This window comes from Saimiri boliviensis, chromosome 16, assembly GCF_048565385.1.
Source record: "Saimiri boliviensis isolate mSaiBol1 chromosome 16, mSaiBol1.pri, whole genome shotgun sequence".
NCBI classification, from domain to species: Eukaryota; Metazoa; Chordata; class Mammalia; order Primates; family Cebidae; genus Saimiri; species Saimiri boliviensis.
Window position 1 is genome coordinate 60,657,288 of NC_133464.1, and position 25,169 is coordinate 60,682,456.

A 25,169-nucleotide genomic window follows, 5' to 3' on the forward strand; every position below is an offset into this window, starting at 1 on the left:
TCAGGCACTCCCTCTCTCTATTGTATTTTCTCCATATTGATTACTATCAACTGACATACTATTTAATTTACTTAGCTATTTGTTTAGTATCTATCTCTGCCTCCCCACATTGTGTGCACCAGAAAGCAGGGCTTTAATCTACTGTGTTCATTGCTCTTTCCTTAGTGTCTGGCACAAAGTGAGAATTTAATAAATATTTGTTAACTCAGGGAATGAATAAGCTTCTGCAGAACCAGGTACCATTGTTTTCTTTACAATTCCTAGCAGTTAAGAACAGTGCTCTGATTGTCGCGGGAGTTCAGTATATTCACTGATACTCCAGCTTAAGAGAGAATACTGATATGGAGAGGTGGAGACCCAGCGGGCTTTTTTGATAACATTGCTAAGCTGAGGTTCAAACGTAACTTGGCCCTTAGAACGTATCTGAGCCCTTATGATGAATTGGCATTCAATGTTTTAGGAAGGAATGGGACCAAATCTGTTTTCTACTTTGTGTTTCTGTAGACATTTGCCAGCTTCCTGACTTCATAGTTCCTCTAATGAGAGGAAGAGAAAGTTCTCAGGAGACCAGGAGCATGGGCATCTCTCTTCGCTATTCTGCCTGTGTAACTCAAGTGGGGCAAGAGTGGTTCTAAGTGTGGCCCATCTATGGCCTGCGTCCCCAGAGGCAAGAGTTTGGTGTCATCAATAGGCTCCCTGGCTGGAGGCCAACATAAAGCTAATGCTTGCTGTGTGCAGAACACTGTTCCAAGTACTTACATATCTGAATGCATTTAATCCTTCACAGCAGTCCAAGGCAGCAGGTCCTTTTAGTATCCCTATGTTAGAGATGAGAAGAGCAAAGCACAGAGAAGTGACTCCAGGTCACTGGGGTGGCCAATAAGGGCAGTGCTGTCCACTTCCAGAGTCCACAGGTGTAACCACTGTGCTGGGTGGCTTCTTGCTATATAAACCACATTCTTACTACACAGTGGCTGCCATTAGCAAACTGTGAAACTGAAAAGGTAATTTCTTCTCTAAGTCCTCTGTGTCACCTTAGAAGGATTAAGAATGAGATAGAGCTGATAACTTGGGTCTAGGCAGGCCAAACTGGTTCATCGTTCTCAAGGACATCCATAAAATATTCCGTTGTAAACCAGGCACATGCCACAGGCTGGAAGGAGTGGTAGCATCTGAGAAGGAATAGAGAAGTTGGCCTGTGTCCTTAGCAAAAGGAACTTATTGACTATGTCAGTTTTATGGACTTGATGCCCAGGATTTTCTAGTCTTATGTTACCTGTGTATCAGTTTGCAGGTTTTTATATTCCCTCTTTGAAGAATTCAGGTGAAATTCACATAAAATTAACCATTCTGAAGTGAAGAACCTGTTGGCATTTAGTGCCCTCGGTATTGTGCAATTACTTTCTCTGTCTAGCTCCTCAGCATTTCCATCAACTCAGTACCCACGGGGCAGTTCCTCCCCATTTCCTCCTCCCTCCAGCCCTGGCCTCCACTAATTTGTCACTATGAATTTACTCGTTTAATATAGTGTTTAATATAAATGGAATCATACAATATGTGACCTTCTATGTCTGGCTTCCTTGATCGTAGCATGTTTTTGAGGTTGGTCCACATGGTAGCGATATTCGTTTTTGAACATGTCAGCATGTCTCAGTTGTGGTAAGTGGCAAAAAACGGCATTTTCATCCTGGGATGCATATTTAAGATGGGTTATCCTTAGGGATTGAGTGTGGGCTCAAAATGGTGGTAAAAGTATCAGGGGATGAAATTCAAGAGGAAAGAAATTAGGATTTCTTATTTAGTCTGTTATTCTCGTACCAGATTCTTCTCATTTGATTTCTTTCTGTTCAGTCCTTAGAGGGCTGTGGTTTGTTTTGCATAAGTGCTTAGCACAATGTCTAGCAAACAGGTGGTACTCAATAAATGCTATCATAAATGTACTATTCAAGTCAATTAATATAAATTTTGATTTCCTAGAGTTTGCAAATTTTAGGGCAGACAGCAGAGAATAGTGGTCAAGTGTGGGAGCATGAGACCAATCACCTGGATCAAATCCCAGCTTCATCATTTATTAGCCACGAGACCTGTGGCAAAGAGCTCGACTTCTGTGTGCTGCAGATAATGCTTACTAGAGCAATTAAGAGGACTGTATGAGATGCCCAAGGTAAAGAACGAAACATATTGCATAGGACACATTAAGTGGTCAGCAGATCCTAGCCATAATGATTTGAATGGGCCACGTGGCTTCAGAATCTGTTCAGTTTTGAAACCCTTTTCTCTTGCCAAATTTCCCATAGCAAGTAGAAACAGCACAATCACCTTGTTTAGGAGACAAAAAATAGCCATTAGAGCATCTAAATATTTTAAGGCACCAATCTGGACACAGAATTTGATGACCACCTTATTGAAATCTTGGTTCTTTTGTTGATTTTCTTTTTTTTCTCCAACTTTTTTCTCCCTTTTAGGAGCATCAGAGAGAAAATCATAACAAAAGGGATACACAGTCTCAAGAGCATATACTTACAAAATATTTATGTAAATAGAACACTTAAAAACTCTCTAAAAACATGAGGCATCATCTTTTTTGATGATGGGAGTTAGGTTACAGAATCACTGCTTGTTTTAAATTTGGGGGAATTCTTTTCTTTTAAAGCCTGTTTGCCTCCTTGAGCCACTCTGGGATGGGATCTTCCTGCAGAAATAATCTTGTAATGGGGAGAAGCAAGGGATTTGTGTTGGAAAGCAACCCATGGAATGCTCAGACATGATGCCTAAAACTCCTATTTCCAGTCTACAGAAAAAAGAGGTAGGTGACATACAATAATACTGTCGATCAGTATTACACCCTACTCAAGGTTGGACTCATACTTAGCTGCTTCTGTGATGTTCCTGTTTTCAGACTCTCCTTCCCTAGCCCAAATTTTAAACTCTATTATACTACTCGCAGCTGTGGCAATTAAGAAATCTATGAGTTGGTGTGGCTCTGTACCTTGTGAGGAGATGAATGGGAAATGGCCAGCGTTGCCCGGCCCCGGGTGGGGAAAAAGGGAAAGGAGGTGATGGTAGGGTTTTTGGATGCTGTCATGGAGGAAACCTTGAAAAAGCAGGTGGCTGGGGCCTGGAGCTGCAGGACACTGTTCAGTCATTGTCATGGAGATGGACCCCTTTCTTCACTGCATGATCTCAAACTTCATCTAAAGCCTACTTCTTGGAAGGGCTTCAGAAGAAACTTAGGAACTTGGGACCTCCATGAGAAGTATAATGATTTATGTAAGTTGCAGCAGAAGAGGGCCTCACATCTCTGCTTTAAGGAAAATTCTGTTTGAGGATTTCCAGTCCTGGCTTTCTGTTATTTCTAAAATTTACCTGGAATCAACCACTGATGTGTCCTGTGCCAAATATGAATTCATTGATGCCCTGCTGTGCCATGATAATAAGCTGGAAGGGTGCTGGATTGCCTTTATCCTGTACCTGGTTCATTCCTGGAACAGGAGCCTGGGGGGTACCCTGGGCCAGTACAACACTGATCAACACTTTCACTCAAAGCAGACTGTCAAGTCTATTATCCCGTCATAGAACAAACTGGTTTTCTTTTAAGTATCTGCAGTGTCCTTTCACCAGGTTTCTGAAGTCCTGTCTGAAGAAAAGTCGTGTTTGTCTACAAGTGGCCAGTTTCATGGTCCTTCATTGACTAGGCCTCCCAGCTACATTGAACCCCTCATACCTTGGAGCCCTTATATCCCACAAGATCATGAAATCTTGTATGACTGGATCAACCTTATCTGGATATGGATTACCAAGTTCAAACTCAAGAAGAGTTTGAAGAAAGTTCTGAAATTCTCCTGAAGGAATTTCTTAAGCCTGATAAACTTGCAAAGGTCTGTGAGGCCTTGGAGAACGGAGATGTGGAACGGAGCAGCCGAGGCCCCCCTAACAAACAAAAGGGTTTTTATTTATTTTTTTAAATGATCTTGGCTCACTGCAACTACTGTCTCCCAGGTTCAAGTGATTCTCCTGTCTCAGCCTCCCGAGTAGCTGCAATTACAGGCACCACCATCATGCCGGGCTAATTTTTGTATTTTAGTAGAGACGGGGTTTTACCATGTTGGCCAGGCTGGTCTTGAACTCCTGATGTCAGGTGATCCTCCACGCCCGGCCAACAACAGGTTTTATGAGAAAGCTGAGGAAGTAAGCTTCCCAGTATACTGAAGGAGTGCATGACGTTATTTTGCTCTGAGGCACTGTTCTTGCTGCTCTCCAACTTCACAGGCCTGAAGCTTCACTTATTGGCCCCTTTGGAAGATGACAAAAAAGAGGAAGTAGCAACTCTGCTGCTGATAGAACTAAGGAAGGGACTGGCCGTAGCCCTCCTGAGCCAGAGAATAATCAGGTAGCCATCAGCAACAACAGTCAACAGTGATGACCAAGACAGACTCAGAGCCATAGGGAAATGAAACAAGAATCAACTGTTCCCACATGCCGAAGGGAACTGAGGCACTGTAAGACTAGTCACTTCACTTCAATTTGTGACCATAGCAAGGCTGATTTTGCCCTAGACTTAATTCTCCACTGTGGCTGTGAAAGCTGGGAGCCAGAATATGGTGGTTTTACTTCCTACACTGCCAAAGATGAAGATGAAGAGCTGCTAATGGTGAATTCAAAAAGCAATTCTTGGCATTGGTCTACAGCAGGCGTCCCCAAACTACGGCCCTCGGGCCGCATGCAGCCCCCTGAGGCCGTTTATCCAGCCCCCCGCCGCACTTCAGGAAGGGGCACCTCTTTCATTGGTGGTCAGTGAGAGGAGCTCAGTATGTGGCGGCCCTCCCAATGGTCTGAGGGACAGTGAACTGGCCCCCTGTGTAAAAAGTTTGGGGACGCCTGGTCTACAGAGATAGAAAGACTGCAATTTGTCAAGCATATTAACCATTGAAGCCTGGAACAGAAGAAAACATTCCCAAATATAACAGGCTTCTGGGACTTTCATCTGTTATGAATGACAGCAATGGGCAAAGCTGAACAAAAACATGATCCTTCATCACTACTGGGAAGGCTGCAAGAGCTAAGCATGGAGTAAAGGAGAGCTACACGGTAGCCTGCCTGACAGTGTTCTTTTTTTTTTTTTTTTGAGACAGTTTCGCTCTTGTTATCCAGGCTGGAGTGCAATGGCGCAATCTTGGCTCACCACAACCTCCGCCTCCTGGGTTCAGGCAATTCTCCTGCCTCAGCCTCCTGAGTAGCTGGGATTACAGGCACACGCCACCATGCCCAGCTAATTTTTTGTATTTTTAGTAGAGATGGGGATTCACCATGTTGACCAGGATGGTCTTGATCTCTTGACCTTGTGATCCACCCGCCTCGGCCTCCCAAAGTGCTGGGATTACAGGCTTGAGCCACTGCGCCCGGCTGACAGTGTTCGTAAAACTGGTTATCCTTTAATAGTACTCATAATGATTGTCCTCAACCTAGACCTTGAGTTTGGAGCTATGTACTTATCTCTTGATTTTTAAAAAAAGTTGGCTTTTTTAAACACTGAGTTCTTCTTCCATATTGGCTTCTTCAGTGAATTTTTCAATGATCTTTTTTTATTGTGGTAAAATATCTGCAACATCAAATTTGCTAGCTTACCTATTAAAAAAAAAAAAAAAAAAAAAAAAGGCACTGAGTCCCTGCCCCAAGGAGGAAGTCCTTGGGATGTAAATTTTCATGAGCGGCACAAAAATCAAGTCACTAGGATAAAACTTCTAATTTCATTCTTTACTGGACTTTATATAATAAATATGCATCCTCTCATGTTGAAGATTTGTATACTGTTGGGGAAAATGCTTTAAGCTCACTGAAAGAGGGAGGACAGTAACATTTCATTTTCTTAAACAGGCAGTAAATAATGAATGTATATGAATACAATAAACATATCTCAAAAAGAATGATACAACTTTTATTTTCCATGGATTTTAAAGATGCTTTTGCTACACGTTTATGTATTTTTATGAGATTTTTTTCATTTGTATGAAGTTCAGCCTTATACAATTTTAAGTTGATATGTTTGGTAGTGTATCTATAATCTTTAAAAAGTTTAGAGTTTTTGGAATGTACAGTATATGAGGTAAAATCAAGATTACATTAAAAATTGTTTTCTCCTCTGCACTAATTTTGCAGTGAGGCTCAAATGGCAAGTATACTATTAAATGACATTTACTATCAAAAATAGGAGGTTCATTTGAATTACTATGAAAAACATAAGCCACTGTAACTTGACACAGTGGCACATTTTACCTTTTTAGACATTCAACTATATATAAATCTCTGGGCTATTACACTCAGACTCATTTGTACTGCCAAATGTGGCAATTTAAAGAAGTTTCTAGAAAACAATCGCAATCACTGTTGTTTTGGGGGAAGGTTATCACCCTATACATAAGAGATTAAATTTAAATAAAATGTAAACATACAGTATATTATAGTGACAGGTCATTCTTACCACTTAGAAAGGCCAAGTTTATCCATTTCTTTTTTGAACAAGGGTTAATGTTTTTCTACAGCACAGATCATTTGACATAAAACAGTTACAATACATGCCCATTCTATTATAAAATAAATTCTTCAGAGATCTTCAAAGCACAAAACATACGTTCTTTTTTCAAAGACTGACAGAAGTGCTTAATAATCACTAAAATGCCAACTTCAGCAACTAAAAATTAGTGATTCACTATCCTAAAATTCGAATAATAAATTAAAAAACCTAGTTACAGGTGTTTTACAGATAACAGATGTGCTAAAACAAAGAATTGTAGATAGTTTCATTATAAACTGTATTATTACTGGCAGTCATGGACATCTAGGCAAGATGTACAATGTGACACTTGACAAAATTCAGTCTGATCATCCAAAAGCTCACAAATGCAAGCTCACAAAACATTAATGAATTATGCAATTGCAAAGTGCTCTAATGCAACATTAACCACATGCAACCAACAATTTGGAACAGTATCCAAACAGACATTATACATTAAACGTTAGTTTTCAAGAAAGAAAGCAGCTTGAAGTTTACTGGTGCAAATGAATTTTGTCTTCAGATTTGGTGCCCCAAACAAAAAGGTTAGGTTTGACTATGAATTCTGATGGTGGTGGCAGCAATTATGGGAGAAGCAGCAAAAACTTATGGGAGTTCTTCAAAATTAGCCTATACCAGACAAAGTGAGTGTATGTGTATAATACGTATCTCTACACTTGGTGTGTGTGTGTGTGTGTGTGTGTGTGTGTGTGTGTATATGCCATATATGTACATGTATACTCTTATACATGTACATATAGTTCAAAGGTTCACAAAACAGAGCCAGATAGGTTTGAAATTCAGTTTACTTTTATGATTACTTTTAAAAGAGTATTTAAAAGCCCTCGGTTCTTTTCTATGTTTTCAAGACCTGAAGAGGAACTTTCTCAGTAAAGATCAAAATATTTTTAGGCCAAGTAAACTGTCTGTGCTTTCTTTAAGTACTTATCTGTGAATTCTGAATATATATTTATAATGAAGAACTCCACATTTATCAAAGCTTTTCTTCATGCATACTCTTTCATCCAGTTTTTGTTTCTAAGCCCCTCCAGCTACTCATCATAATCCCACTTACCAAATAATTAAGACAAATGAGGAGGTAGAAATATAGCACTAGATTGCTTTCACAGCATCAGACTTTAACATTTTATATAGCATGTTAGTGTAAATTCTATTCATTCTGAATTTTTCACTTGGTAATAATCTTTAAAACAAACAGATCAGGTTATCACTGTTACACTCATGCCGATTGGTCAAAATATCCATTCCTAAATTGTTGCCTCTTAGAAAGTTTTTCTACAGAAGGCAGGTTAAAAGAAAAAAAAAGAGAGAGAGAGAGAAAGAAAAAAAGAAAAGGAAAAAGACCCACCCTAACAAAAAAACAAAAAATTGATATTTTTGTGGCTTGCATTCTAATAAAGTACCAGCCTCTACCTAACAATATAAGCACTGAAAATGGCAAAAATGATGTGCTATAGTCTCAATGCCAGTGCTAAATGCCACTGTTTTTTATAAAAGCAATACAGAAATAATTTTAGTACATGACAAAATAAAATGTAATAGAGTTAAAAAATAAAGTTATATTTTCACTTGATTACAAAGTACTGAATGATAAAGGCAATCAAAATGGAAAAGAAAGCAAACAGCACAAGGATGACAGCAGCACACTGCTCGTCACTTAGTACCCGTCGGGTCCTTGTGCTTTCCACAGTGTCTCTGTTGGTGCTGGCTGGTGGTTCAGTCCTCTGAGAGATGAAGAGCACTGTGGTGCTGTAGGGACCTACAAGGTCCTGGTGTCCCAGAGAGTCTTGGCACTGGCGAACGGCACATACACGGAAGCGATATTCACAGTTCAGCTGAAGGCTGGAATACCGGAAATAAGGGTCGGGACCTTTGTAAATCTGTTAATAAAATATTAGAAGGAAGAATTACATGTCAAGGCTGGACAGAAAATGTGTTAAAACTGGCTACTGTTAGAATTGTTTTTGATGTGAAAGCCAGTGAATGTCACTGATTTTATCTTTCAAATGACATGTTAAAAATACCTATCCATTAAAGTACTTATCCGTCTGTTGCATAGGGGCAGGAGAAATCTGAAAAGTGAAGATGTGAGATTTACCTTTATAGGATTCACAGACAAGTTAAGAAGTGCAGATGTGCCCCAGGGCAGCTAGAGAATAAGCAAAATCAGTCCTCAAGCATTTTCCTGTTTTCCTCAAATGTAAGAAGTCATTTTTTAATGAAATCATTCCATCAAAAAGGGATAGTGTCTACTTTTGCTTCCCCCATTATGTCTTTGTATAACTGATACATTTCCGTACAATTTCAAACATATCTGTTGAATGAAATGGCAAATGAATAAGGCGAGCTTTCTATAGGTGCCTATGGAAAATCACTGTATGAACTCCAGAGAGGGGCGATCACTTAGAATCAGAGAACAGGACCTCCTTTGCCATGCCTTACAAGGGGAATAAAAAGAATGAAATGCCATGTATTTTCAGGGGAACATGCTAGTAATTAACCCATTTGTGCCAGAGGTTGCAAATTCTTTTTGTGTGTGAAAAATCAGACCTTGGTGATAACCCTGAGGAGCTGGATAATAAATGACTCCCACAAGCTTAGCGTGCCAATAATGGAACACTAAGTAAATGGCTTAAGAAGATATAAACTGGAACTGTTCACCCCTGGCATCCAAGTTCTGCTCTACCACTTCAAACTCCAGATGTGATTTTAGACCAACTACCTTAATAGGCATATTAGTAGTTAACATGTATGATAATTATGAGAATGAAATGAACTAACACTTGTTAAAGCACATAGCACAGTGCTCAGCATGCAGTTACTGCTCAATCTGTAGAAGCTATCGTTTCCAATAATGAGCAGCCCCCACCATTCATTCTGTAATTGAGAAAATCAAGGCTCACAGGGTTAAATGACTTGTCAGTTGAGTTCCTCCAGCTATTTGTGGGGCTACAAGTCAGATGAACCAGCACTTGGGAGCTTTTAAGTACTTTTAGATGCCTCAATTGTACCTGTGTTGTCAATCTAAATTTTTACATATTTTTTTGCTCTCAAAGAAGCAAAGTAAGATCTCTGTCTCATTTTTCTATCTCCAGAATCCAGCATATAGTAGGTACTTAATAAAAGGCCATTAAACTAGTGAATTGTTGACAATAAATAAAAATGTGGATGCTGATACAATATATAAAGGAACTTATTGAAAGAAGCTTTAAGATAAATCTGAAAGAAAACAGTGACTATGCATTAGTTCTAAGGATGCATAATGTTTCAGGGAGTAGAATGTAGAAATGATCCATGTTTGGGAGACAGTAGAGGTTGGATATCCCTTCTGTGAAATGCTTGGAGCCAGAAGCATTTCAATTTTTTTGATTTTGGAATATTTGCATATTTACTAGTTGAACATCCCAAACCCCAAAATCTGAAATCTGAAATGCTCCAATGAGCATTTCCTTTGAGTGTCATGTCAATCCTCAAAAAGTTTCAGATTCTAGGTGGAACATTTTGAATTTTGGACTTTTTGATTTGGGATGTTTCAACCTGTAAAACAATTCACTTAAAACAGAATGCTGTATGAGACAGCAGTTTAAAACTGTATGCATACACTGAAGTAAATTTAGTAAAAATTAAAAATATGTATTTGTCTTATGGATATAGTGGATGATTTTTGTCTTAATATTTTCCATGTGTCTTCATATACCATTCCATGAGCATGGCAATATTAGGTTAAGGAAGAAAAACCTCAACAAATGGCATGAGAGTGATAAATGAAAAGATCTGGTACAGAGAGGAAGAATACATTAATTACACTACTTGAAAATTTACATTAATTCAAAAGGGGCCACTGTAGGTGTGTGACATTAAAACAGTGTTTACAGAATACTATTTCTGAGGCTGTGTGAAGGACTGAAGTGAGCTAAGCAGGACAGGGACTCTTGATGTTGATGTGAAAAGTGACGAGGTCCTGATGTAGTTTTTATGGATTTAAAAACAACTTCTGATTAAGAGTTGTCAGGAAAAAAAATTCATCGAAGAATTTAAAGCTTGGAGACCAAGATGATATTGGTGTCCATGACACTGATGAAGTAAAGATGACGGAGAGGAGAGATTGGGAGGGAAGATGATAGGATCAAGTTTTCAATTTTATATTTCAGATGTGGGAGGACATCTAATTAGGAAGAGACATAGGTAGCTGTAGATACAGGACTGATGAAAACAGATTAACCTCTTCAAGCTAATTTAAGAAGGTTTATATACCCAAGAAATGTCATTCAAACAAGCCTCAAGCTTATTCATATACTACTCACAAGTGGAGTCCCTATTTCCTTTAAACATGTAATACAATTATATTTTCTTTAATATTAATTTTGCTTCCTCCTTAGAAGGAAACCTACTTATCTGTAAATTACATTTCAAATCTAATTATCATGCCAATTTGCAGATGGCTTAATAAAGAAAAACAATACATGCCAAATGTAATCTGACTCTTTGGATCTTTTGTAATTTCAGTTAAGATATTACACAGAATAGTTATAATAGCACAACACTGGAATAAAACAAACGAATGATCAATTTTTTAGTGGAAGAGGAAAATGTAAGACACAATGAAAACAACCCAGCTTACAAGCCTTCAAAATTAAGATTATAGCCAAAAGGGAAAATCAGATGAAATGTATAGGTATTAGTCTTTACAGAGGTATAAAACCTTATTCTTTATAGAAGTTATAGCAAACACTGGCAACTCTCTACTCTGACTGCTACTCTTGCTCTACCAGAAAGCTATCTTTGAGACCTCTTAGGTAGGAAGGTGACACTTCCTCTAGGTTCCCATGATAACTTCATGCCTAATGTCATATTTACAGCACTGCATTATGACTATTATTAATACTATTATTGTAAAAGCCTTCTTATTAGTCTTTCTGGTTCTGCCCTTGTACTACTGTAGTTTCAACACTATAGTCAATATAACCTTATGTTTGACCACATGAATACCCTGGCTAAAATCCTTCATTGGCTTCACATTATACAAGGCGTAAAAGCCACAGTATGGCCTATTATGCCCTACATCACTCCATACCACCTATAGGCCCCTTAGCATTAACTACCCGACCTTACCAACTCTTCCCTTTGCTCTCTCCACCCCAGTCACACTGGCTCCTTTATGTTCATCAGATTTAACAGGCATACTCCTGCCACAGCACATCTTAGAACACTCTTCTCCCCACAGTCATCTACTTTGGGAAGCACTGAAATGTCAGCTGACTGCCCCAAATGAAGTAACACTTAATGTCCTTCCCTTCTACTACTCCCTATTCCTTTTATCCAATTTTGTTTTTCTCCTTTGCACTTATATTTGACAATATATTGACATGTTTATTTGCTTAAAGTGTCTCCTTTTCCACCAGAATGTAAGTTCCATGGAGGCAAAGTGCTTTTTGCTATATCCTGAGTGCCTGGCACAGAGTTCAATGAATACTTAAATGAATAATCTATTCAAGTGTAGTTCACACTGAAAAGATCTGGAATCTTGAGATCTCTGGAACATAATATATATTGAATAAATGTTTTTGAACTGGAAAGGGAAAGATGGCCAAATCTTACATTGAAAATACATAAAAATTTAAAAAGGGTAAAAATACGCATCCACAGATTATCTTAGTACATACCTGTTTGAATTCTGAATCTTTTCCTACCATAACTTGAAGACTGTAAATAATTGGATCACCTTTCATTGGCTGTAAACACTCCCATGTAATTTCACAAATGTGATCATTTATTTTCTCTATTTTGGGAGCTGTAAGAAATAAATGTAAACAAATGTTCTACTTGATTTTTAACTTGGTACATTATGCAGACACTTGTTTTAATCAAAATCAACAAATCTTTAAAATCCACTTGTAAACTTGAAATAAGTATCAATGAATTTTTGAAATTTGCACACAAATACAGCATTCTTGTATTCTAAGAGATGGGATCTCACTCTGTCACCCAGCCTGGAGTACAGTGGTGCGATCATAGCTCACTGCAGCCTCAGCCGCCTGTGTAGCTATAAATACAGGCACATGCTATCAATGCCCAGCTAATTAAAAAAATATTTTTTGTAGAGAGGCAGGTCTCACTATGTTATCCCGGTTGGTCTCAATGCTCCTGGCCTCAATCCTCCCACTTCATTCTCCCAAAGCAGTGGGATTACAGGTATGGCCCTGCCTACAGTCAGCATTCTTCCTAAAGCTAAGAGACACTAAACTTAATGAGGAAACAGAAAAATGACTCAGTCAAACTCACAATATTATTAGATTATTCAAGAAGAGTTCTGCTGCTTAACAAATGATATGTTTAGGTACATGATCCAGGATACGGCTCTAAAAGTCTCTGTGATTAGTCTTCAGAGGAATGAACTTTATAGAATTTTTAGCTAAAAATAAGAGTATAGCCCTTGCCAAAGTCACTTTAAAACAAGAATCCCTCTAAAATTAAAAGATAAATATATATACAAAAGTGTGTAAATATGTGTACATGTGTGTAAATTTGATTGAAAAATTCACATTAATAAAGAGTTTGTTTTGCCTAACAGATGACCAGGCTTTCCTTCCGAAATCCAAATTAATGTAATATCAACAACTCAAAACATTTAAACAACCAGAGTTTCTTTGATTTTTTTTCTTTAAGCAAATGACCTTATGAGAAAACCAGCTTACCTATTCAATTTAGTATTTTTATGTTAGATTATTAAAAACATCAGTGACAAAAGCCAGTACTTGTCTGAATATGAATGTGCCAGATAAAACAGCTTTTATTATTGAGTGGAACTCTCAGTAGGGCTGGGTTGCCTATATGACTTTGCGTAACTGTTGGACATACACTGGATGCTAAATTTTAGTATCAGTAAACAAAGCATTTATGAAAATACACTAAAAAGTAATTTATTATAAAAGAAAATAAGTTCAGGATGTGTAACTTACCTTTCAAGGCAGATGGGACAGATTTTGGAGTAGTGAAAATATATTCTTGGGAGAGGGGACCTTCCCCAGCTTCATTACAAGCTTGAATACAGAATTTATAGGATGTTGACTCATTAAGTCTTTGGACTTTGTATGTATGACATGGCCCTCTGTATAGGGATACAAACCTAAAACAGAAATAACTATTAGATAAACCTGATACTACCTTGTGAAAAATGTTTTAAAAACTAGTATAAAAACACAGTTAGGGACATTATTTAGGACTATTAAGTTCCTCCCAAAAGTTTGATGCCAGGAACTCTTTGTCACTTCAAATAAATCTCTGTTTTTCATCAGATAAAGAAAAACAGGTTATTTGGTAAATTTCCCAATTTGACATGATTTACTGAAAGTCTGTTGCTAAATTCTGTGTCCAACCATCATAGCTGTTTCTTTTCAGGCTTCTGGTTTAGCTTTGTTTCTGAATACTGTTTTTTAATGTACATTTTAAAAGATGCTAAGAACATCACAATTTTCATTATGAATTATTTCTAAGTAAAGTCATATTGATATAATTTGTCAAGTATGGCATTGACCTGAGCTATGAGATTGCTTCTATTTTAATCTTCCTTGTCTGTATCTGGAAAAAAGAGAATTCTCAATTCTCAGGCATAATTTTAGTTGACTTGGTGATGTTTTTCTAGAGATTTACAAAGGCAGTATGACAATATATAATTTCCAATACATTATCCACTTGAACTGTTCAGTGAAGTTGAATACCATATACATGTCTCCTACTGTGTTATCTGTAAGTTGAACGCATTCCAGTATTTTTGATGGGACGTTTCTAAAATTTTTGGAAATCAGAGAATGAATAATGAATGTTTATTCAATGCTAACAGTCTGAAAACTGTAGTGAAGTTAAAAACAACGAAATATTTAATGACAGGAAGAAACAGTACTGCCAAGAAGCAGTAATTGGATAAATCTTGTCTTTTCAATCATAATTTTTTTTTTTTAATGATAGGAAAAATATAGTGGTAAAACTGCTGTTTAAAAAAGCTGAACAATGACAAATCTGGATCAGGGAACAGCTACAGTATCATTATGATACTATGTCATGGCAAGTGTATACAGTTGTGAAAATCAAAGGTAATGAAAGTAATCAAAGATATTAAATTAATTTCTGAAATGTGTGCATTAAACTTAACAGTATCATAAAAGGTTTTAATTTATTTTCTACTACCAAAGGCCATGAGCCATAGTCATATCCTATAACAATCCTTTAGATACTAGCTGAATAATTAAGTTGGAAGCTCTGAAAAATTAAGTTGGAACAGAATATAATAGAATTTATATTTAATGGAATCTGTATTATCTTTCAACCAAACAGTAATTAGACCTGTTTCCAGTAAGCCTTCTTGCACTACCCCAAATGTATCGTAGAAAGGGGAAGAAAATAATTTAAACAATTAATTTGCCCAGTAATAATAACATATATTAAAGATAAATGGCTATACCAAAGATTTTTACAAGGCAAATGATCTCTTTGTAGAGATAAGACTATAAAGACTACATAAGATTCTGCCAAGAACAAAGGCTAACATTCATCAATACGTAGATTTTAGGAAATCATTAGTGTTTGTTCTGTGTTATGTTCTTACTGGTAATACAGTATATAAAACTCTTCCATATGTTATTTTAAATGTATTATGTATTTCTGATAGAGAGTACTTACGTACAAGCACCATGAATATTACATTGTTGAATACCTGGCTAAGATACAAACAACACAAAAAAGTAAATCTTGGCCAGTATTCTGAGTATTAGTATTCTGTACTAGTGCTAGTACTCTGAGTTCATCAGATATGGAAATTGTTTCTAATATATTCAGTGAAAAGCAGAAAAGCAAAATACAAAATTCTTAAAAGATTAACAGCTGCAGGAGGTATGTGGCATTGCTTATGTGGAATATAATGTGATAAATAGCCCCTAGTTGGCATTTGAATAATGTTACAAATATTGAGAGTTAACACTGTAACTCAAATACATGATTTAGTGAGGCAGTATATGGCACATTATACAGGAAATAGTACAACATGTACATGAAGATGTAAAAGAGGCACAGAAAAGAACCTGAATGAGACAGATTAGCAAAGGGACTCGTAGAATCTGAGATCACACAGTGAAAAACAACTGTATTCAATTAGTGTGCAGGCCCCATGTCAGGGGTATGGAAAAGACTGAAACATAATCTCCGCCCTCAAGGGTCTCAGAGGCCTGAAACCAATCACAATCATTTACTATAAAATTGTGTTGGTTAGGCAGGGTAGCTCATGCCTACAATCTCAGCACTTTGTGAGGCTGAGGTGGGAGGACCACTTGAGCCCAGGAGTTGAAGACCAGCCTGGGCAACATGGTGAAACCCCATCGCTACAAAATACAAAAATTAGCCAGGTGTGATGGCACACACCTGTGGTCACAGCTACTTGGGAGGCTGAGGTGGAAGGATGGCGTGAGCCCTGGAGGCAGAGGCTGCAGTGAGCCAAGATAGTGCTACTGCACTCCAACCTGGGTGACAGAGTGACACCTTGTCTCAAAAAAAAAAAAAAAAAAAAAAAAAAAAAAAATTGTGTCCTGCTAGAAATAAACATTGAAGAGTTAATTTTGTATCCAAGATTAGGTGTCTTTTACTACCAGAAAGACAGTAAACAGGTTAAACAACCAGAGCAGCCCACTTAATTTTTTTCTCTTGGTATTCTACTCACAAATTATAAACAGGAAATCTACATTGTGTTTTCTGATATTTTAAAAATAGCACACTTTTGTATGACCGTATTGACTGTTTTTGAAAACTTTAAAAAAAAATTTTTTTTCTGAGACAAGGTCTCACTATGTTGCCCAAGCTGGTCTTGCACTCCTGGGCTTAAGCAATTTGTCCGCCTCAGCCTCCCAAAGTGCTGGGATTACAGGTGTGAGCCACCACACCTGGTCTACTTATAACAGTTATAGAAATTATATACTTAAGACCTAACAAACTATATAAAGAAGCAATTAAAGAACCTACCGTCCATTCTTATCCTCCATCTGAAGGTGGTACTGAATAGAATCGGTTGACAATGTCTTTGGAGTTCCTTCTCCCCATTTCAGCTTAAGGTTTTGGTGGCTAAAGGCTACACATTCCAGACGAGGTGGATCAGGAGGGAGAGGCTTAGTTTTTAATTTTATCATATGGCTGAAAGGACCAGCTCCAAGGCTATTCAAGGCTTGAATTCGTATTCTAAGTGCCACATAAAAAAAAGAGTTTGGTTTATGATTGTTTTATATTTAAAGTGTCTCTCTGGTCTAGGCAAAAAAAAAAAAAACAACAACAACAACAACAACAACAACAACAACAACAACATAATTTTTAGAGTATACCTGTATGTTGTATCTGGCTGCAAATTGTTGATAATATAGCTTGTAACCTTTCCCACTGTTAAAGGTTGCTTATCTCCAAAGTCTATGCTGTAGGCAAGGATTTCTGAACCATGATCACAAGGCTTTTCCCAGCTTATTGCAAGGCATGTGGAAGGTGAATAATGGGGATTTTCTATCTCATCATCACTTATTTCTTGAAGACAGGTCACAATACCAGGAACTGATGGTGGAGTCACACAGGCCACTACTTCACTGAAAGGACCTGCACCCACAATACTCAGAGCCTATAAATTAACAGAGTCTCCAAGTTAACAAAGTCATGACCATGAATATGCCAATGAAATATAAAACTCTGGATTGAGTAAGTGACGAGGTACTGATCATCTTTACCTGGACTCTGCAATAATAGGCAGTTGCTGGTGAAAGTCCTTTTATTTCATAATTGAGACCAGGTCCACAGTAACATATCTGCATACTTCCTTCAACTCCTCCCCACTCTAATCTATATTCAGTGACATCTGTTCCATTACTCAAAGGAACCTTTAAATTCAGAAAAGAATAAAGGTCTTAGTCTTGATGTTGATTAAATAGCTTTGGGCCAAAAATGTTCTTTACCTGAGAACATGTAAAACTAGATTGCTTTTGAATTTCTTTAAAACATTTAACAATCGAAACTGTTCAATTTTATATTTCTTATTCATTAAGACTATCTGAATTTAAGATTGGTCAAAAATATAACTGTTTTGAATTAGAAGTAGAAATATGACTAAGTCACTTAGAAAGAGTATTTTAAGGTAAATACACTTCAAAATAATTCTATTAAGTAATATGAAATGTTAAAACCATACCGACATGTTCATTGTTGAATTTCAAGGGAAACTGAAAATACAATTATCATTACTGATTATTACTATCCACAATAAGTACACTGGAGATGTGTACCGGATAAATATAAGAGAAACAGTATTTACTAATTCCTATACATGTCTGTACTGAACATTAAACTTACCAGTGGCTGAAATATCTCAGTGCTGAGACATAGTCTTTCATAAAAATACAAAGCACATAATGAACAGGAGTCTAAATATTTGTAATGCAAATATACCTTACTCAAATTCTTCAAAGAGGAAAAAGAAGTCGCTGTTTCTCATGTGAATTAAACTAGGACTTACTCTGTATAATATAGGAGGTAAAAATGAACAGTATGTTTATTCTTTCATATGAACTATTCTAATCACTTAAGAAAGTAGACATAAGTCAATTGAAATTATAATACCTCCCAATTCACTTGTGCACAAGTTGCAGATCTGCATGTCACTTGAGGGGGCTTGCACTGATCTGGTGGCCCAGGGGCTGTTGTAACATCACATTTTTCTGAAAATGGTCCAAACTAGAAAAACAAATGTAACTAGTGTTTTTATTTTTCACCCTTAAATTCCCACTGGTTGCACAGAACTGCATAAAGATTCATTAATAATTAAAGTCTTTTTCCCTATGTTTCAAGATGAATTTGGTCATAATTCTGTTAGTATTCACATAAACTAAAAAGACTTAATAATCATGAAAGTAAAGGTGTGAGAAATTAAATTTAAAGTTTCATTTACCTGTACTTTATTCAGCCCTTATTTCCTCAGGAACTGGTTTTTGTAAGAAGGGCAGGCATTAGGGAATTAGGTGGGTGGAATAATTCAGAAGAAATATAAGGAGTGAAGAAACTGATACTAATTAAAAGCATGGGAGATGGTAGGTGTAAATTATTATTTTTAATTTTTTAATACTTCATGAATCTTTCTTAGGCATTATATTCCATATCAAATTTACCAACATACTGTTCTATAAATTTATTTTATACCATAATTAGATTTTTTCTGTTCCATGCTAAAAAGCTCACTCTCTCATAATTACTTTTAACATACATTACCCGGAATATAAAAAATTTTATTCAGTACTGGCAAATTCCTCCCCCTGATACACAGGAGAACAATTACAGAAATTTCTAGTCATCAGTTTTTTAAAGCTCATTAGCGAAAGAAAAGCCCTAATACGCTGGTATTTTAATTTAACAGGGGCGCATCTTATAATGATCATAAATAAACCTACTTGTCACTGCACAAGTTCAGGCAATTTGAACTAGGTCAACTTCTTTGTTTTTTTTTTTTTTTGAGACAAGGTCTGGCTCTGTTACCCAGGCTGCAGGAGTGCAGTGGTGCAATCATGGCCCAGTGTAGCCTCAACTTCCCAGGCTCAAGCCATCCTCCCATCTCAGCCTCCCAAATAGCTGGGACTACAGGTGTGCACCACCATGCTGGGCTAATTTTTCTATTTTTTACAGAGACTGGTGAAACCCTGTAAAAAACAGAAAAAAAAAGTTTTTTACAGGGTTTCACCATGTTGCCCAGGCTGGTCTCAGACTCCTGGGCACAAGTTGTCCTCTTGTCTCAGAGGGAGGACCGCTTGAGCCAAAGTGCTAGGATTACAGGCATGAGCCACTGCGCCCAGCCAGCTAAGAAAATTCTTTAAGAAACTCATCTTCTAAGAAAATTCTATGGAAACATTCAGTTGTTAACGAAGACTTAACATTAAAATTATTCCAAGTTATTTACATAATTTTTAATATAGGAAAAAACATGTATTCATCACCCATAAAAATGTTTATTTTAATAAGTAACAGTAGACTTACCAAACAGGAGGGATTTTAATATGTCAAGGTTCATGTATATTGGTAACAAACCTTAAGAAGGTGAAAGCAACTACTCAATGTAACCATTAGCCCTAAAAATAACAGTATAATACTTTAAAAATAAAATTTAAAAGAGTTTTTCCAAAAGAAAATAGTTCACCCCTTGACCACACTTATTGAGAGTATTAGTGACTTTGGTTAATGCTAAGTGCTTCCTTTTTCCTCCAAATCTGACTGCACAGGGAATATACACCATTTTGTATCATCACAAGTCATTAATAAATCAGGCTAAGATTGTGAATGTACTTTTTTATAGCAAAGTAAAAAATCAAGGCAAACAAAATACATGGCAAATAGAAACAAATGTAGATGTTTCCTTTTGTTTACAGCATTGATTTAAATGAAGGTCATCAACTCTCCTGAAATAACCTTCACCTCTGGCCATAAATCCACAGTATAAATACGGCGAATAAAATTAAACTATATACTCATCAGTTATAACAAATAATACTGCTCTTGAAGACCAATCTTATGAAAAAAAGTATCATTGAATATGGTGAGAAAGTACAGACAAATCTGCACAATCTAACATCTATAAAGGGTAAAATCAAAACTCCAACTTCCTTACAGAAACTATTTCATCTACATAATTATAAATGTTAAGGAATCTTGCATTTTATAAACACAAGATAGGTTCACTTTAATTATATCAACTTTAAAATTTTTACTAATAACACGTAAAAAATTACCGTTATACTTTATATAATTTAAAGCTATATACTAATCTATAAATCTCAGAAACAGGAAAAGAAAAAAAGAAACCTTTTATACTATCGAATGTATAAAACAAGGTGGACTGTGATTTTATTTAAGGCAATAATGGGCTATTTCACAAATCACCACTTCAAATATTTGCACTGCTCAACACTACTGGTTTGTATCATATTCACATTTTTCTTTAAAATCAAATGTTTAAAGTCTTCTGTGTAGTAAATTCTTTATTCACATTTCCATTATATTTAATGTACTCATAGTAACTATATCCTGTTAGAAGCAATGGCAAAAAACAAAACAAAACAAAAACCTCTGGTTATAGAAGAAACTACTAGAGAATATGCTTTCATCTCACATAAATACCACCCCAAAATCCTAGATGGCAAATTTACAAAGCAGAGCAAATGGTGATATAATGTATCTGCTTTGTTAAAAGTAATCTTGAGATCACCTTGAAAATAAATATTTCACGTAAAAATCAGTGAACTATGGAAGACAGTTTTATTAGTAGTTCAAAAGTTACTAATTTAAAACAATAAATTTGAAAACCTGATCAATTAGTTGAAAATTAAAATTCCAAATATGTTATTCTTATTTTTTGAGAAAGAGCCTGTTACTCAGGCTGGAGTTCAGTGGCACGATCTCAGCTCACTGCAACCTCCACCTCCCGGGTTCAAGTGATTCTTGTTCTTCAGCCTCTTGAGTAGCTGGGACTACAGGCTTAGGCACCACCAAACCCAGCTATTTTTGAATTTTTAGTAGAGATAAGAGTTTCCGCATGTTGGCCAGGCTTGTCTTGAACTCCCGGCCGGATGTGATCTGCCAGCTTTGGCCTCCCAAAGTGTTGGGATTACAGGCGTGAGCTACTATGCCTGGCCATAATTCCAAACATAAATGTGTCACTTAATAGTTTATTATTATTTTTTGAGACAGAGTCTCATTGTGCCACCCAAGCTGGATGCAGTGGCATGATCTCAGCTCACTGTAACCTCTGCCTCTCAGGTTTGAGAGATTTTCCTGCCTCAGCCTCCAGAGCAGCTGGGATTACAGGCATGTGCTACCATGCCCAGCTAATTTTTGTATTTTTAGTAGAGACGGGGTTTAACCGTGTTGGCCAGGCTGGTCTCAAACTCCTAACCTCAAGTGACCCACCTGGCTTGGCCTCCCAAAGTGCTGGGATTACAGGCGTGAGCCACCATGTCTGCCCAATATGTCATTTAATAGTTTAGACTTACAGACTGCCAGTGGCAGCAAATGATTTATAATAATAAGTAATATAAAAGGCTAGGTGCAGAGGTTCATGCCTGTAATCCCACCACTTTGGGAAGCCAAGGTGGGGGAATCACTTGAGCTCAAGAGTTTAAGACCAACCTGGGAAACATAAGGGGACCCTGTCTCTACAAAAAAGTAAAAAACAATCCTGGCATGGTGGTGGTGCACCTATAGTCCCTGCTTCTTGGGAGGCTGAGGCAGGAGGATCACTTAAGTCTGGGAGGTGGAGGTTGCAATGAGCCATGATCATACCACTGCACTCCAGCCTGGATGACAGAGACCCTGTCTCAAAAAAAAAAAAAAAAAAAAAATCTGTCTATCTCTCTATATACACATATACACACAAAGGTATCTACAAATAAAGAGTACTGTTATACATGTTATAAGGTGACCTAGTAAAACATGTCAGTCACACAGATAATTCAGTTTAATTCATGAAGAGCATGGAAAGGCCAAATAGATGATAGACATTTGAGGTTTAGCGTTAACTGTTTATAAAAACTGAAGGATTCTGTTCCTCAAGTCCTGTAGGGATTAAAAAAAGTTTTTCATGATGTATGTCATTTTTTTGGCCCCCTTTTTTGAGCAAGGTCAATTCATATCAACAACAAAATAATGACAAAGTTTCACCATTCTAGCATGCTGAATGGCTTTTATTTAAAATAAAATTGCAAATAATGTATTTACAGTACATTATTTATCAGTACTGCTCCCTGAGAGGCATAATTTTTTTTCTTTTGAAAAGGAATCTCACTCCGTCACCCAGGCTGGAGTGCAGTGGCATGATCTCAGCTCACGCAACCTCCACCTCCCAGGTTCAAGTGATTCTCCTGCCTCAGCCTCCCAAATTGCTGGAATAATAGGTGCCCGCCACCACACCAAGCTAATTTTTGTATTTTTAGTAGAGACAGGGTTTCACCATATTAGCCAGGCTAGTCTCAAATTCCTGACCTTAGGTGATCTGCCTGCCTTGGCCTCCCGAAAAGTGCTGAGATTACAGGCATGAGCTACTGCTTTTTTATCTTAAAATCTGGAATAGCTTTAGAAAGGTCTAAAATGTGTATTTTCTGGAAATATGGAAAGCAAATATTTATTTAAGGTGATTTTGACAAATTATCACAAACCTGAAAATATAAATTAAGGCATAAGTATTAAAGATGGGATCTAGTATGTTGCAGCCTTGTGAGGCTGACAAGATGACTTCTTATAGAAAGGAATGACTTGCGTAAGAGCTGCCAAAGTATATAAATTTGACATACAAGAAATTTAGGCTGGGCATAGTGGCTCATGCCTATAATCCCACCACTTTGGGAGCCCAAGGTGGACGGATCTCTTGAGCCCAGGAGTTTTAGACCAACATGGGCAACATGATAAAACCCCACTTTCTACTAAAAATATGAAAAAATTAGCCAGGTGTGGTGGTGTACACCTGTGGTCCCAGCTACTTGGGAGGCTGAGGTGGGAGGGTCACCTGAGCCTAGGAGGTGGAGGTTGCAGCCAAGATCACATCACTGCATTCCACCCTAGGCGACAGGGTGAGACCCTGTTTCAAAAAGACAAACAGAAATAAATTTAAAAATAAGTTTACAGATGTAAATATAAAAACTGTTGGACAAGATATGAAATATAGTATAGTTCACTAAAATAAGGGTAAATGAGAACTGTCAGTTTAATTTTATAAAATTTTAGTTATAGAATAATTCAAAGAAACTGATTTGCTGAGGTAGGAAATTACTGCCTTGTCCTCAGGGAACCTGCTTTACTGCAGAGAGATGAGAGGTGTCATACATAGCTGAGTGAAAAGAGCTTTGGCTCTGGAGTCTGACAAACTCAGGTTTGTAGCTTACCTCTATCAGTTACTAGTTTTGTGTCACTGTGGGCAAAATATTTAGCTTTCCTGAGCCCTAGTTTCCTTAGTTGTGAAATGGAGATATTACCTACTTTGTTCATTTTCTGGAGTTATATATTAAATACATAAATAGTATCTCAAACGATACATTCAAAACCAGAATAGTTTAAAGCATAAGTTTTTTTTTTTCACTTGGGCAAAAAATGAATCACAATTAGTTGCCAACTGAAAGTAAATCTACTTTAGCCTTAAAAAACTTCAGTCAGCCTCAAAAAACTCAAAAACCTCAAAAACTTCAATCAGCCTCAGAAAACTTTAGTACTTATGATCTTACTTCTACTCTTAAATTGACTAAGTAAACTCTATTAACACTGCCTAAAAGGTAAACTCTAGCCCAGCTGAAGTCCAAAGTGTCACTAACTGTAAGTGGGACCTAAAAATACTGAGATTTCGTTAACAGTTAAGTTACAGAATATACTGACTTTTCTTGTACATATCAATGTAGACTTATTAAAAATTATAAAATTTGGAATCATGTTGAAAGCTAAATGGCCAAATAATGGATATGATGATATATGTTAAAATGAAATATATATCACCACTGTGATTATTATTGTACCAGCAGAGTCTTCTTACCCCTATTTTGTTAGCTGCACGCAGTCTGAAACTGTATGTCTTTCCAGGAAGAAGGCTGCTCACTGTACATTCTACTTCAGAACCTTGGTAAACTTCTCTAGGTTCATCTTTTTCTACAGGAGACATTTCCACACTGTAACAGGCAATGGGTGATCCACCATCAACCAGAGGAGGTCCTAAAGGTGGAAAGATGTATGCACTTGAACAAGGCAAATACTTTTCGTTCTAAGTTAATTATAATTTATTACCAAAATGGAAATTACCCCATCGCAACTGTATTTCTTTTGCTTTGGGTCTACCCTGTAATCTGGGAGGGAGGCACGGGCCAGGAGGCACAGCTGGAGTCTGCACAAGTAAAGATTCAGAGACCTGCCAAAACAAAAGCAAAAAGAAAACAAAAATGCCCCCAAACCAAATAATCAGATTGTCTGTGGTAAAGAAAAATAATATAAACACAAATATTGCACCGATAATTTGAAACTGTACTTGATTATCAACTAAAAAGGAATAAAGTTGTGAAAAAAATCAAAATCCAATTAAATAAAAACAAAATTTTCATAGACAAAGAAGGACATGTACTGTGCAACTACTATATACAAAGCAAGTTACTGAAAAAGAACTTCAATGGACCCTTCCTTTCCTTTTCTTTCCATAACTAAAGAAAAAAACAACTTCCAATACAACTTAATGGGCAATATTTTTGATCTTCTCCAAAGGGATCCATAAATTTCTTCTAAGGAGGGATGTTTTAATATATCGTGTATGCTGTTTGTCTTGTTGTCAGGAGGTTTAGAATATTTTGGCTACTTTACTACTGTAGACTGTATTTTTAACCTAAACACTAATTTATTTAATTTATTTTTAGAGATGAGGTCTTGGTATGTTGCCCAAACTGGAATGCAGTGGCTATTCACAGGTATGACTACAGCCTCAAATTCTTGGGCTCAAGCAGTCCTTCCACTTCCACAGTAGCTGAGACTATTCACATTCCTCACTGCACCAAGCTTAACTTATATATTAAAAAATTAT

At 36.9% G+C, this 25,169-nt stretch overlaps 1 protein-coding gene and 2 pseudogenes across 13 annotated transcripts in view; 2 read left to right on the forward strand and 1 right to left on the reverse strand.

Annotated features, from left to right (window-relative positions):
• LOC101041512 (prolyl 3-hydroxylase OGFOD1 pseudogene) overlaps positions 1 to 16,886 on the forward strand; it is a 38,476-nt pseudogene extending 21,590 nt beyond the window's left edge.
• LOC141581531 (prolyl 3-hydroxylase OGFOD1 pseudogene) lies at positions 4,132 to 16,886 on the forward strand (annotated as a pseudogene).
• Positions 5,915 to 25,169, reverse strand: part of FNDC3A (fibronectin type III domain containing 3A) — a 185,670-nt gene continuing 166,415 nt past the window's right edge. For all 13 annotated transcript variants that reach the window (XM_003942224.4, XM_010330079.3, XM_074387675.1 and 10 more), the window contains 9 exons: positions 24,404 to 24,509; positions 24,141 to 24,316; positions 18,206 to 18,319; positions 17,320 to 17,469; positions 16,930 to 17,213; positions 16,577 to 16,789; positions 13,531 to 13,697; positions 12,235 to 12,362; positions 5,915 to 8,451 (listed from right to left, as the gene is read on the reverse strand). In XM_003942224.4, coding sequence (XP_003942273.2) covers positions 8,137 to 8,451; positions 12,235 to 12,362; positions 13,531 to 13,697; positions 16,577 to 16,789; positions 16,930 to 17,213; positions 17,320 to 17,469; positions 18,206 to 18,319; positions 24,141 to 24,316; positions 24,404 to 24,509 — 1,653 coding nt within the window. In that variant the 3' untranslated portion in view covers positions 5,915 to 8,136. The remainder of the gene's footprint in view (positions 8,452 to 12,234; positions 12,363 to 13,530; positions 13,698 to 16,576; positions 16,790 to 16,929; positions 17,214 to 17,319; positions 17,470 to 18,205; positions 18,320 to 24,140; positions 24,317 to 24,403; positions 24,510 to 25,169) is intronic.